The sequence below is a fragment of the Grampus griseus genome (genome assembly GCF_964374135.1).
Source record: "Grampus griseus genome assembly, chromosome: 7".
In the NCBI taxonomy this organism is placed as follows: Eukaryota; Metazoa; Chordata; class Mammalia; order Artiodactyla; family Delphinidae; genus Grampus; species Grampus griseus.
The window spans coordinates 45019198-45033046 of NC_139001.1; the positions used below are offsets into that span (position 1 = coordinate 45019198).

General features: G+C 36.4%; 1 protein-coding gene across 1 annotated transcript in view; it reads right to left on the reverse strand.

Moving 5' to 3' along the window:
• Positions 1-4197: 4197 nt before the first annotated feature.
• Positions 4198-13849, reverse strand: part of COL3A1 (collagen type III alpha 1 chain) — a 38749-nt gene continuing 29097 nt past the window's right edge. The window contains exons 36-51 of the mRNA XM_082658235.1: positions 13690-13797; positions 13190-13243; positions 12854-12907; positions 12498-12659; positions 12281-12388; positions 11214-11321; positions 10419-10472; positions 10223-10330; positions 9692-9745; positions 9209-9316; positions 8859-8912; positions 8659-8766; positions 7513-7798; positions 6718-6905; positions 6095-6337; positions 4198-5335 (exon numbers count right to left, since the gene is read on the reverse strand). Coding sequence (XP_082514361.1) covers positions 5189-5335; positions 6095-6337; positions 6718-6905; positions 7513-7798; positions 8659-8766; positions 8859-8912; positions 9209-9316; positions 9692-9745; positions 10223-10330; positions 10419-10472; positions 11214-11321; positions 12281-12388; positions 12498-12659; positions 12854-12907; positions 13190-13243; positions 13690-13797 — 1944 coding nt within the window. The 3' untranslated portion in view covers positions 4198-5188. The remainder of the gene's footprint in view (positions 5336-6094; positions 6338-6717; positions 6906-7512; positions 7799-8658; positions 8767-8858; positions 8913-9208; positions 9317-9691; positions 9746-10222; positions 10331-10418; positions 10473-11213; positions 11322-12280; positions 12389-12497; positions 12660-12853; positions 12908-13189; positions 13244-13689; positions 13798-13849) is intronic.

Genomic DNA, 13849 nt, shown 5'->3' on the forward strand with positions numbered 1-13849 from the left:
GTGCCTTGGATCTCTCTAATACAACTTACTACGTTGAATCTCATGACATTGTTATTTTCTAAATTTCATGGAATCTCATTCTCCTTGAACCTCTTTGAGCACTTGGTTCTGAGGCTTGCATTTAATAATTGCTCAGTACTGTTGTTGAAATAAATAGATTTAGGTAGCCTGGATTCTTCACTGTCCTGTGAGCATGGAATAATTATCCCTGCTTCGATTTCTCCTCTTTTTTTGTTTCTTACTCTAAAGTGGCTTTCCTTTTTGCCACAATTTACCAAAATTATTCCCCTTCTTTATTACACAACTCAAGTTTTATCTTCTTAAAGACTTTTATGACAATATAATCACCACTGGCTAATTCCTTTTCTCATCTACTACCTATATCTCAGATGGTTGGCCCAGCATAATTTAGCACTTAATTGTTCACCATCTGAAGGCTTTTGTACCATTTCATATGGGTTCAACTTATCTATTCTAGACAACACATTCCTAACAAGGAGTGATCATGTGTTATATTTCCCTATAGTGTTTGGCAGAGTGCTGAGTAGGAGCTTCTAGTAGAAAATGTGTTGCTCCACCCATATTCTCTCTTCAAAGCCAAAGCATCAGCTCCTGGAATATCTGTTACTGAGGACTCACAGCCATGCCCCTCATTAAAAATTTCCTTCAATCACCAAGACTGCCTTTCAGAAGGTTCTCCCACTCTGCACCCCTTCCAGGTTCTGGCCCAGAGTCAATGACCGTCTGAGTCAAGGTTACACAGACCCTTCACTCTTACTGTGAATTATAACAACTCTAAAGGGCCATCTCAGTTCCAGAGCTTCTTGTAGGATTTCCCAAAGCCTCGATGTCAGTTGCACGTGGGTCAACTTCTCTTTCTGTCCAAACCTGACTTTCTGTATCTCCCGAGATGACTCCCCAGTAAATCTTCACATAAGTTGCCATAGAGTCTGTTTCCAGGGAACCCAATCTAAGACAGAGCTTAAATCTTTTTATTATTTCTCCCACCTATTTAATTATGAAATAACTCCTTTTCAAAATTGAAGCAAGTGTATCATTGCTTTTCCATCATCACTAAACTGGTGTGAAATATAGTAATCCCCATTTATAAATTTATGGACTACATAGGGTAGCCTTTCTTCTATTAATGAACATCATGTTAGATATGGTTAAAAGATGCCAAAGTCATTTTGTGTATTTTAGTGAAATTTTAAAGGGAAATAGTTTTTGAACAAGATTTAAAGAGGTGAGAAGAAAAAGGAGGAAAAATATGATCAGATAAGAATTTGTTTAAAAAAATATTGGCTATAGATGATTGCCTTTTTTTCTTTATGACATTAACTCAACAAGTGATTCTTCAAAAATTTCTGAAGACCTTAGGTGTGGTAAATTGGGAAACATAAAGATTTAGGGAGAGCTTTCATGTATGCTCCATCATATAAAATATTTTCACCAATGTTGTATCAAGCTCACTTAGTGAGTTATGATTCAATGGAGAGTTTTGCCTGAAAAGAAAATATTTTTCACAGTTTATGATTCACTTTTAAAAATAAGTACATTCCTCTAAGATAGAACTCAGACAAGTAAAATTTTAATATAAACTAGATAAAAGCACAATCACTTTGATGTTATTTCTAACTTTGGAGCCATTACTGTTATTTTTCTTTATGTTTTTCCTAATTATTAACAAAATAAAAAAAATCTTATGGATAAAATGGTATTGTGTTAAATGAAATAAGCAGCATACAAAATTACACGTGTATTTTGTCATAATTATGTCAGCATATACAACGAAGACTTTAAGGAAGTATCCACAGATGTGAGACATGGATAATTAATTTTTCTTCCTACTTTTCTCCATTTTCCAAAAATGCTGTTATGACTGCAAAAATTTCACCCTCAAAACCTATAAAATAAATTTTATAAATGAAATATTTTTTGCTTAAATGCCAGCTTGAAGATAAAGAGAGTTGTATTCAATGTTCCATCAACAAAGAGTTAAAAAAGTGATACTATAACTGTGAATTAGAAGATTTAATTATATCATTATTTGCCATCTATAGGACATAGGAATAGTGATATAACCTCACGTGACCTTACTTTTTAAAATACGCAATTAGTGGCCTTGTAATACATTAACCTTAAGCATCCTTATCCTCTTAATATGCTATAATTTTAAAATTTAAACAGCAAACATTTTTTTTTTTTTTTGCGGTACGCAGGCCTCTCACTGTTGTGGCCTCTGCCGTTGTGGAGCACAGGCTCCGGATGCGCAGGCCCAGCGGCCACGGCTCACAGGCCCAGCCGTTCCGCGGCATGTGGGATCTTCCCAGACCCGGGCACGAACCCGTGTCCCCTGCATTGGCAGGCGGACTCTCAACCACTGCACCACCAGGGAAGCCCTAAACAGCAAACATTTTTTTTTCACACCTAGGTCACTACACTTTCCTGGTTTCCCTTTATTCCTACTCCAACTCCTTAGCTGCTTCATCCTCACTTCTCCAACCTGTAAGTATTCAAATATCCCAGAATTCAGTTCTTATACAGTTTCTACTTTCTTTCTATACTCAATTATTTAATGATTGTATCTACTTCCATGGATATAAAAGCCGTATATATGCTGAAACTCCTAAATTTATTTTTCTAACCTGGACCTCTCTTCTGACCTCCAGATTTATACCTAACTTCCAACTCAGCACGTTTACTTAGATGATTGATAGGCATTCTACATTTAACTTGCCCCATCTTGTTAAATCTTTTAGCTCCTCAAATCTTTTACCTTGATAGTCTCCTCTATCTCAGCTATTGGCAACTTTTCTCCCAGTTACTCAGGCCAAAACACTTGGATTCTTGCAAACAACCTAAACCAACTTGGGCTGATTTAAGAAATGCAATTTATAGATTTTATTTGAAGTTCAGGGAAATTCAGAGCAAGTTATAGAACCCAGGTTCATAAAATGAACAGCTATGAAGGGAATGCTGACATTCAGAGCCATCTTCAAAATCACACCCCAGAAGCAGCCTGGTGAAACCAACGAACTGGGCACTGGATGACATTTCTGGCACTACTGGCCAAGTTTCTTTGGAAACCTGGCTATTACTGCCCTCACTACAGCTATGACCACCACCATTCTCCTTACTTCTGTGCATCATTGTTGAAGTAGGCAGAATAATAGCTCCTAAATATGTCCACATCCTAAGCCCTGGATCCTGGGAATATGTTATGTTACATGGCAAGGCAAGGAGGAATTAAGGTTGCAGATGGAATTAAGGTTGCTAATCAACTAACCTAAAAATGGGGAAATTATCCTGAATTTTCTAGTTGTGGGCTGGGCTGATGTAGTTAAAAGAGTCCTTATAAATGAAAGATGAGGCAGGAGAGCCAATGTCAGAGTGATACAATGTGAGAAAGACTTGACCAAATATTGCTGGCTTTGAATATGTCTAAAATGAAACTGCAAGGAATTTAATTTCTGATGCATAACACAAATAGACTCAGATAGATAGATAGATGATAGATAGATAGATAATATTTCTGAAAATATGCACAAGAAACTGCTAACATTTGTTGCCTCTAGCTTGGAGGATAAGTAGACTAAGAGTCTTGACATTTGACTGATGGAATTTTTATTTTTGAAAGTATTATTATTATTAATTATATAGAGTGAATACATTTCAAACTATAAAGTCAGGTATGCAAGACGATGCTATTTTCATTTGCAGTAACTAAAAGATTAATAACTTGTTGGTGGAGAAGGGGCTGACCCAAGAGGGAAATGAGGCAGTGTTTAGAGGTGGTAGAAAAAGCCTAAGCTTGCAATTGTTCTTAATATTAATGTCTGTTTTGCCAGACCCTGCTCACTTCCTTCTAAATTACCAGCAATTTCCTCCCTGATTACTACCACTTTGGAGACTTCCTAATTTACTATGTTACTATTTCAAGGGATTGTGTCATATAGAAGCCCTCAGTTTTCAATATGCCCCAAGGAGTTCCACTAAATATGATCTAAAAATCTGCAAGATTCCCCATTGCGCATTATCTCTGTTCCCAGCATGAGTTATATTATCTCATATTCCTGAAAGTCATTGCATTATTAAGCCAGAGATCTAGGATTCAATATGCTTTTTTTCAAGAAAAATTACTAGATTGTAAACTTGCATTTTTTAAATCTATGAAAAGTTGACAAAAACCAGGAATGTTTATTATGATATTTTATTATGAGTGTCTGTAAGAAAAAAAAGATCAACAACCACATACAAGCTTACAAAGTTTAATTTCAACACATTCTCTGTTATTGTGACAAAAGCAGCCCCAAAATTTATTTTTTGTTGTTGTTATTGACTTTTACAGGTTGCAGAGAAAGAGTTCCCGGCAGTGACACACCAGGAAATCTTTTTGACCGAAGACACGTACAGATGGTGTGCATCTGTGTTTTGAACGTAAAGCAACAATTGACCTAGAGTTTTAAAAGTGAAAGTACATTAGCACCAGAACATGTGTCTTTAAAGCCTTGCCAAATATTGGTAATCTTGACCAGCAATGACAAGAAAAAGGAAAAGCACCTTTAAAAGAAGTTGATATTCAAGATTAAAATAATTATGGCTTCAAAAATATTTCTTTAAATTCTTGTACTACACTTTACTCTTTTTCTTTTAACCAATATTTTAGGAACTTAATCAGTGAAATTTATAAGTTTTGGTATTTTATACAATTATTTTCATCTTCTGGGGCTTATAGAATTCATCTGTGTTTCTGACCAGGTTGAGGTAGTTGAAACAGGAAGGTCTTTTCTAATTTCATGTTTGACTATTTCAGAAGAAAGGTTATCTTTTGATGGTAAGCACTGTCATTGCTCTGCAAATGGGCTAGTATTCAAAGAATGTAACACAGTGTTATTGGAAGAGTGTTGAAGTTTATTTATTATAGCACCACTGAGACATTTTGAAATTGGAATTGGTAAAAAAATAGAACAAAAAGCATTTGAACTGTATTTGGTGTAACAGCAAAAAAAAATAAAATAAAATAAAATTTTAAAATGTATTCTTTTTTGGTCAAATTACACTTTTTCCAAAAATTTTGGAAATAAATAACTGGAACTTGGTCACTTGTACTGGTTGACAAGATTAGAACAAGAGGAACACATATGGAGTGTGCAACTTTTTGCTGGGATTTCAGATAGAGTTTGGTTTATAAAAAGCAAACAGGGCCAACGTCCACACCAAATTCTTGATCAGGACCACCAATATCGTAGGGTGCAATATCTACAATAGGTAGTCTGACGGCCTTGCGTGTTCGATATTCGAAGACTGTTTTGCCCCATTCCCCAGTGTGTTTCTGTAAAAAAGAGCAAAAAAAAAAAAAAAAAAAAGTAAGTGATCATGACATTACAATTACTTAGACAGTTTCTCTGTTTGACAAAGTTAAAAAAAAAAATTTTGTTGAAGGGAGTTGCCAACTCGCCATGTATATTATCTTCCATACATCTGAGACCTGCTCCAGTCCAAAGTGATAATTCTCCCAGTCGATAAACCATATTGTTAACCAAAAGCTTTATAGGGCTTCAGGGTAAACCCAACAAGGAGATTGCCACAGGCCAGTCCATTCTCAGAAACCTTGGTTCTGGTCATTGTTACTAGGTATAGAGCTGGTTTACTTAGAAGTGGATAGGTCTCTCACACTGGAATCTGTTAATATTAGAAGTGAATTCTCCTTCTGTTCATGAATGATAATAATAAATGATTGATTTAAAGTTAACCTTTAAAATTAAAAAGAGATTTTAGATTGAGTCCATATGATGGCAATTATGTAGAGTGGATAGTAACTGTCTAAATTATCTGGCAAAGTTTATATCATGGATTTAAATTTCAATTGCTTTCACATCAGCTGGTTTTCACCTGGAGGTTGAGAAGATATAGTCATTTTTTGTGTGATTTAACCTTCCCTGGAATGGATCAGTAGATTCAATATAACTCACACCAAATGCCATCTTTTGTTCACCCTCGTTATTTTTATTCCTTCTTTTCAAAGTAGCATGATTAAATGAGAAATGCTAAGTTCATTATGATGCATGCTTATAAAAATGCTGTTACTTACAGTGCAACCATCCTCCAGAACTGAGTAGGTGAATTTGCCATTTCCTTCAGCCTTGAATTCACCGTCATTTGAGCCCATCAGCCTCAAGGCTTTCTTCACATTCCCACTGGCATGATCCATGTATGCAATGCTATTCTTGCAGTGATATGTGATGTTCTGGGAGGCCTGGCTGGAGAGAAGTCGGAGGAATGCCAGCTGGACATCGAGGACATCTTCAGGAAGTTCAGGATTGCCATAGCTAAACTGTAATACGGAACAAATAAGGCTGGTCAAACATTATAGCTGCAATTATACATAAGGGATTCATGCAGTGTAGTATGGTCATTGTGTAAGTTGTTCATATATTTTATGTATGACTATGTCTTTATTGCATGTATAACATACAATGCTAGAGTAAAGAAGGTCTTAAGAATTGAAGGAAAGTTGGTAACTTACGAAGAATAATTTAATCTAGTTTAGCTTTTGAGAGACAAGTTATAAAAGTAGTTACCTGAGTATATAAAATTTTTCACTTTTCTATTTATTAACTAAATTTGTTTTGTGATGAGCAAATGGGAGGAACAAAAATGTCAGCTAAGTAGAGATGGATTAAAGTTAAAGAAAAATGGTATATCTTTTCTTACCTGAAAACCACCATCCATGGATTCTCCAAACCAAACATGTTTCTTCTCAGCAGCAGAATTTGTCCACCAGTTCTTACGTGGAACAGTCAAAGGACTGGCATTTATGCACGTTTCCCCAGTTTCCATGTTACAGTATACTTTAATAGCATCCATCTTGCAACCTTGGTTAGGATCAACCCAATATTCTCCTGAATAGTCACAAAAAGGACAATGGAATTGGTTATAATATCCAGTAATGGGATTTGGACCAAAATGATTTTGTAAGGCATTCATAATGTTGACTGCTAATGTATTTGTACTTTATGTATTTGTACTTTTATAGTGTAGCAGAATAGAGGAACTTTTAGATTGTTTCTTAATTTGAAAAAATTGATAATTAGATTTATTATAAAAATTGTTTCAATAAATAAATGTTGCAATAATTAAATTACAAATTATGTCTGCATCAAATTACAAACACAGTGATATACGTTGTTTATTACTCAAACAACTTTGTGATGATATGAAAAGACATGCCAAACTATAATTTGTATTAAAATTTTTATAAAACTGTCTTTAGATTTTCCTACATTTGGCATATTTTGAATTTACATTACAGTTTAAGTACACCTACAAAATTCATATTTTCTTACTCAGAATATCAAGGAGTTTCAATTCAACTAACATTCTTTAAGTACGATCTCTGCTATATAATATTTTCTATTCCCAGTAAAATTTTCCTTTCCCCTAAATTCTAACATAAGCAGTTTTCTTTGTTATCCTGTTGCCATGAGTGTGAAAGATTCCCCAGCGTACCACTCTTGAGTTCAGGATGGCAGAATTTCAGGTCTCTGCAGTTCCGAGCAGGGTTTTTACGGGAACCATCAGGACTAAGGAGGCTTTCTATTTGTCCATTGACTGATTTGAGTGACGTCATAATCTCGTCGGTGTTGATTTTGAAATCCATTGGTTCATCTCCATAATATGGGGCAAAACCCCCAGATTTTTCACGTCCATTGCCAGTGATGGTACCAGGACAGCATGGACCAGGGACACCAGGGGGCCCAGGAGGGCCTGGTTGTCCTGGGTGGCCTGGGGAGCCCTAGGAAGGGTAAGAACATACATCACTGAGGGGCACTTGTTTGGTATCCACTGAAAAAATATGTTGCTAGCCCCCCAAAATGCATTACAAACAATTAATATATTGTGTCATAGTAATTGTTTCAGTAAAAGTTTATTTGGGTTGTTTTGTGATCAAATATTAACCAATTTATGATAACTATAATTCATTGTTATGACAGTGTGTTCCAGTGTGCAAGAAGAATTGGTGTTGGAACACACACATCTCACATGTTTCCTTCTGTATAAATGATGTAAGCAATTCTAATGCTGACATGACAGAGGGGTTATGATCAGGAAACTTAGATTCTGGTCCCAACTTTGGAATCTAACTTTGTGTTTTGGGGCTAACCACTTAACTTATTTGTGTTTTAATTGTGTAACTTGTGGGGATAATAGCTTTTCTTCTTTTTACTCCAAAAGTGTGGGATAGTAATGTTTTAGGAATGATGGTATCAGTAGAAAAACAGGAGTCATGGAAGCCGTTTGAGAAGTGGAATGTACTTTACACTTGTAAATCATTAAGATTATCATAATTGTGAGATGTCTAATATGAGATCAGTGCTGGCAGAGTTCATCTTATTAATTGGGCTATGTCTTTATTCTGATATAAGTGTTACCTCATAAACTGTAAGAAAGGTTTTTTCTCCCTGTCATTATAGTGTGATGAGGAAGTCTTCATGTGGGAGAGAATGTCTTAAAGTTATTGTTCAGGTCCTAAATTAGGTTTGGTAATTGCATCGTGTTTAACTCACTATCTCAGTTTTAAAATATTGCAAAGTGTTTCTGAAAATGTGAAAATTAAAACAAATTAAATACACATATTTATAAGTGATGTCTTACCTCAGATCCTCTTTCGCCTCTGTTACCTCGAGGCCCTGGTGGTCCAATGGGACCAGGGTGTCCACTTGTTCCATCTTTGCCAGGGGGCCCACTGGGTCCAACAGGTCCCTAAGAAATTATCATGATATCACAATGCTAGAATATTTTCTTGCAGTGCTAACATTTTAAAATATGGACCTCCCAATATCTGTGGTACGTACTCTGGGGCCTGCAGGTCCTGGACTACCTACTGCACCTTGGTGACCAGAGGGACCCTGAAAGGAAAGGAAGGTGAATATGAGTGAAGACTTCAAAAAGGCTTAGGAAACTGTATGTTCAAGATCAGATCAAGAAACATGGGGATCATGATAAAATATGATTTCCTTTTCCTTTAATATCCCCATTGTCTCATGCCAACTACTATTTCAAATAAGCCCTCAAATCCATTTCTAATCTCTTTTAGCATAGACTTGCACAGATGAACAATTTTCTACCATTGGTCTCTAAGATTTGCCTATCTCATTAGTTAAAATGCATTGAGGGGATTTTCTAACAAAATGGATGCACTTACTGGGGAACCTGGGGCACCTGGATTACCAGGGAATCCACGATGTCCTTTGATGCCATTAGCGCCACGTTCACCCGTTTCACCTTTGTCACCACGTGGGCCTTGGGGACCCTTCACAAACACATTAAGGTCATACACACATACACATTGGAAAAACAAAATAAGATTTATAACAACTAAGTCCACTTTATAACATTCTACAAGCTAGAAATCCCATCTACAAACACTGCATACTTGGAACAATAAAGATTGTTCTTGTGGTTGTTTTGATCTTGGACTGAGAATTGTATGCAGCCCCATTAATTGATGTGTAATCTCATAGCCCCAAGGAACTTTTAGATTCTAAATTGCTTTCTATATCATCAAAGGAAAGTTTAAATTTGGTTCCATAGTTATGTATTTAGTCATCCCTTTTTGCTGAGCATGCCAGAAAATAGAATATTTCCTACACTGTAGAATTAGTTAAAAAAAAAAAAAAAGACTTACAGGAGGACCTCTTGAGCCAACAGGACCTGGAGCACCAGAAGGACCAGCAGGGCCCTAAAATAAAAATAAACAAATGAACACGCACAGGGAAGTGTTTATTTATTGATACAGTTTTGTTTTACTTAAACGTTAATAATTTCATTGTGAGGGAATAATGATATGTTTGCTATTATTGAAAATTAGTATTATTTTCTCCTTAAAAATCCTTTACCTGTTTATAGCTATACCAGGGGGTCTGAATAGGAAAGCTGAGGAAACCCTGTTAATTCAAGCTTATATTGACCAAGTGGATATACACTTGGTGTGATTAATGCCATTGTGAATTTTAATAATGAATTCTTCACTGACTACTGCCAGAAATTCTCATATATCTTTATTACCACAGTTGCCTAAGGACTGACTAGCATGCAAAACTGTGAAACAATTGAGAGTAGATCTTTTGGTTGGCAGATATGACATTCTATTTTCTACCTACTGAGCTTATTGAGGAAGATAGATGAGTAGGGAAAGATGGAGTTCATGAGAACTCACAGTTTCTCCTCTGTCACCACTCTTTCCAGCTGCACCGACAGGGCCAGGGGGGCCTGGATGACCAGGAGCACCAGGGGGGCCAGGAGAGCCATTTTCACCACGGTCACCCTGTGGACAAGTTCACAGTTCCAAAATCAATCTGATCAGCAGCTATTGTTCTAATTACACAAACCTATTGTACGTGTGCCTGTTATACCTTGCTACCAGGAGCTCCATCTCGGCCTGGCAGACCATCTGATCCAGGGTTTCCCTGATTAAAGAAAAAACAAAGAGGAAGAAATGAAATCAAATTCTTTGGAACCATTTAAATACCATCTAAGCCCTGTATTCTCAATGGGAAAAATATCATCCTAAAGAGGATAAAAATTGGTTCTTGGGAGTGAAAAATCTTAGATATGACAATGGGTGTGGCCCTGCAAGGAGTGACAATAGCTAAACAGATATGCAGTATATCTATGGTACTCAAGTTTCACAGGGTGAGAGAGCAATAAGTGACTAGGAAAAAAAGTCTAAAAAGGAGCCTTAGGGGGAGAAATAATAAATAAAATCTTGACACACTGTAATTTAAGCTGATAACGGAAATCCACAATTTAAGGAAAGACTAATCACAGATAACACGCAGTATATTTTTACCCAGAAGGAATGTTGTAAATTGGGGGTCTCCCCATCCGCAACGTTTTTCTTATTTAGCTAAATATCATATTCTTTTCCATTAATGATCATTCATTGGGTAAATACTAAAGAACATGAACATTTAAGGCTATTCTAAGTTGTAATAGAAAGAATATCTATTACTAGAGAAAGAAGGAGAACTTTGAAATGCACAGTCCTCGGAGAGAGGTTCTCCTTTATGACAAAGAATGTACATCTTACCACTTTCTTGATGATTTTCTTTTATCATAGAAACTCAATGGCCCAATTTGACCCTTGCTTAAATAAATTATCAAATACTACCCGGCTTATTGTGTATTTTCTAAGAACTAGTATTTACATCTCTTCCAGGTTCACCAGCTGCACCAGCCAGACCAGGAAGACCCTGGGCTCCAGGAGGACCACGTTCTCCATTGAGACCACTAAGTCCTGGCTTCCCACTTTCACCCTGTGTACAAAAGAATAAAATAAATTTGTGTTTTAACCTAAGAAATCAATTAATATGATATTATCAGCTGTCTTTATTTCCCAGTTTCTATCGAATTTGTTCCTAAAACTATCCCTGCCATAGGGGAAAAGCTTTGGGGAAGCAAGTTTCTTGTCTTTTCTAACTTGCCCAATGAACCTGGATACCAAAAGCCTGAGTAATTACATTGATTATCATATTAGAATACATCTTAATATGAGGTACATAGATAGACATGGCTATTGTAAGAAAAATATAATGATGAGCCATCATGAAACTATAGGTTTACGGTACCCATTAGAATTAGGTTATATTGAACATTTGGCTCTATTTAAAGAATATATACATTTATTGGGAATGTTCATATAAATTGACTAGACTTAAATGTTATATTGTAATTTCACTACAATCGTATATGACATTTAGTTTAAAGAGGTGCTCAAAGTGGAAAAAGGTACGCCTTAATAAAATACGATTTTATTACCCTATTTGCTAAATAAATATTTAAGATGTTGAGCACTAGGATGTTATAGTAATATCAGTGAAAGAAAGTCAGGAGTATAAAATGAATTGAGTTGATGGATAATTGGTATCAATTAAAGGCTTTCATAGGTCTATAACCTGACATTATTTCCCGCTTCAAGACTGACAGTCAGCAAACTGAAGAATGCTGACAAGTTTCCTAACAGGTATTTGAGATGACAAGATATTTTTCTGTGATATCAATCTATTTGTTTTGATGTTCAAGACAGGTCTATTATGTGCATTGTTTTTGTGTTCCAGAGACTTTTAATAATATGCATGCTTCCTGAAAATTTGAAAATATCAAGAATTTGCATCTAATTACAGGAAAACTTGATCATTACATACTTGCTATGTTTATGTGATGTCTGAAGACTATCAAAGGAAACAAGAGTCCAGTGAAAGATAGCTATACTCACCTTGGGGCCCGGTGGGCCGCGGTTGCCCGTAGGACCTGTCATGCCTGGTGGGCCTGCAAGACCTCGTGCTCCAGGAACCCCTATAATCCCAAGTGGGCCTGGAGCTCCCTGTTGTGACAGATAATGAAACCTTAGTTATTCTTTATGTGACTATGTTTTCCTCTGTTGGATTTGTGATTGAAAATAAAACTACTGTCAATCAATAGAGACCACTCACCGGAGGGCCCTGGGCGCCAGGTGATCCCTTCTCACCTGGTTGGCCAGCATCACCCTTTGGTCCAGACACCCCAGGGCTGCCAGGAGCACCATTATTACCAGCTGGACCTGGGGGGCCATCTTTGCCTGGAGGGCCGCCGGCTCCTGGGGGGCCTGGGTTACCCTACAAAGAAATGTTTGAAATTTGAATATTTTATAATGAACAAGTAATTTTTTCCCCTCTTTTACTTGCATTCAAATAATTTTATATGGGATTTAATACAAAGAGAAGTAGCAATGGATAAGTTTCTCACCCTATGTATATATGAATGCTTTTTATGGAATATATGGTTAAAAAATACTTTAAAAAGTTCTTACATTATTGCCAGGAGGACCAATAGGACCACGAGCACCAGGGAAGCCAGCAGCACCCTGTGAAATTATAAATATATTTTGGATGTCAAAAATCAAGGAAAACAAATAATTAGCCACTAAAAACAAATATAAATTGTAAGAAATGTGGTAGGACCTGCATTCTACTCTGGGATCACTTGTGGTTTGTTTTTTCCTCTTGGAATTTACATATAACTCACATATGAATGAGTGATTATAATTTTATACTCTCTTTAGGGATCTAGTGCTTTCAAAGCAGTTTTTATACAGATTGATATTAATTAATGCTTTTCAATAATAGTTAAGAGGATCATTACTTACAGGACCACCAGGACTGCCACGTTCGCCTTTGACACCTGGGGGACCAGGGGCACCCTATATGGAAGGGAGATGGAAATGGTTTATAAGAATAGCACCAAAATCAAAATTTGGGAAAAGCATTAAGCCTTTGTAAGTCAGTAACTCTACTTATCATGATAATCATCTTGTAATACATACAATCATTATGTTGTACCTCTTAAACTTATACAATATAATGTTATATGTCAATTATATCTCAGTAGAACTGGGGGAAAAACATTACTACAGAAATGAGAAGCTACATCAAAAAAAAAAAACAAACCAGTAACTCTATGAGGACATTAAAATAATTTGACTGAGGTCATATCTAGATTGTTGGAGTCAAACGTCAAACTCAGAACTGTATTCCTAGGAAAACTGTACCCTTGTCACCATGACAAGCTCTCTCAGTATGAAATACTGAAGTATCGACAAATCTAAGTGCTTTCCATTAGAAGGCTTAGAGAAAGAGAAATACTTACAGAAGGCCCAGCACTTCCGGGGGGCCCTGCGATTCCAGGAGGTCCACCTTCACCTTTCTCACCAGGAGCGCCTCTTTCACCTTTACCACCAGGCTCACCGTTCTGGCCCTGCATTCAGAAACAAAAACAGCCTGTGAGCTTACATCCTTCACAATACACT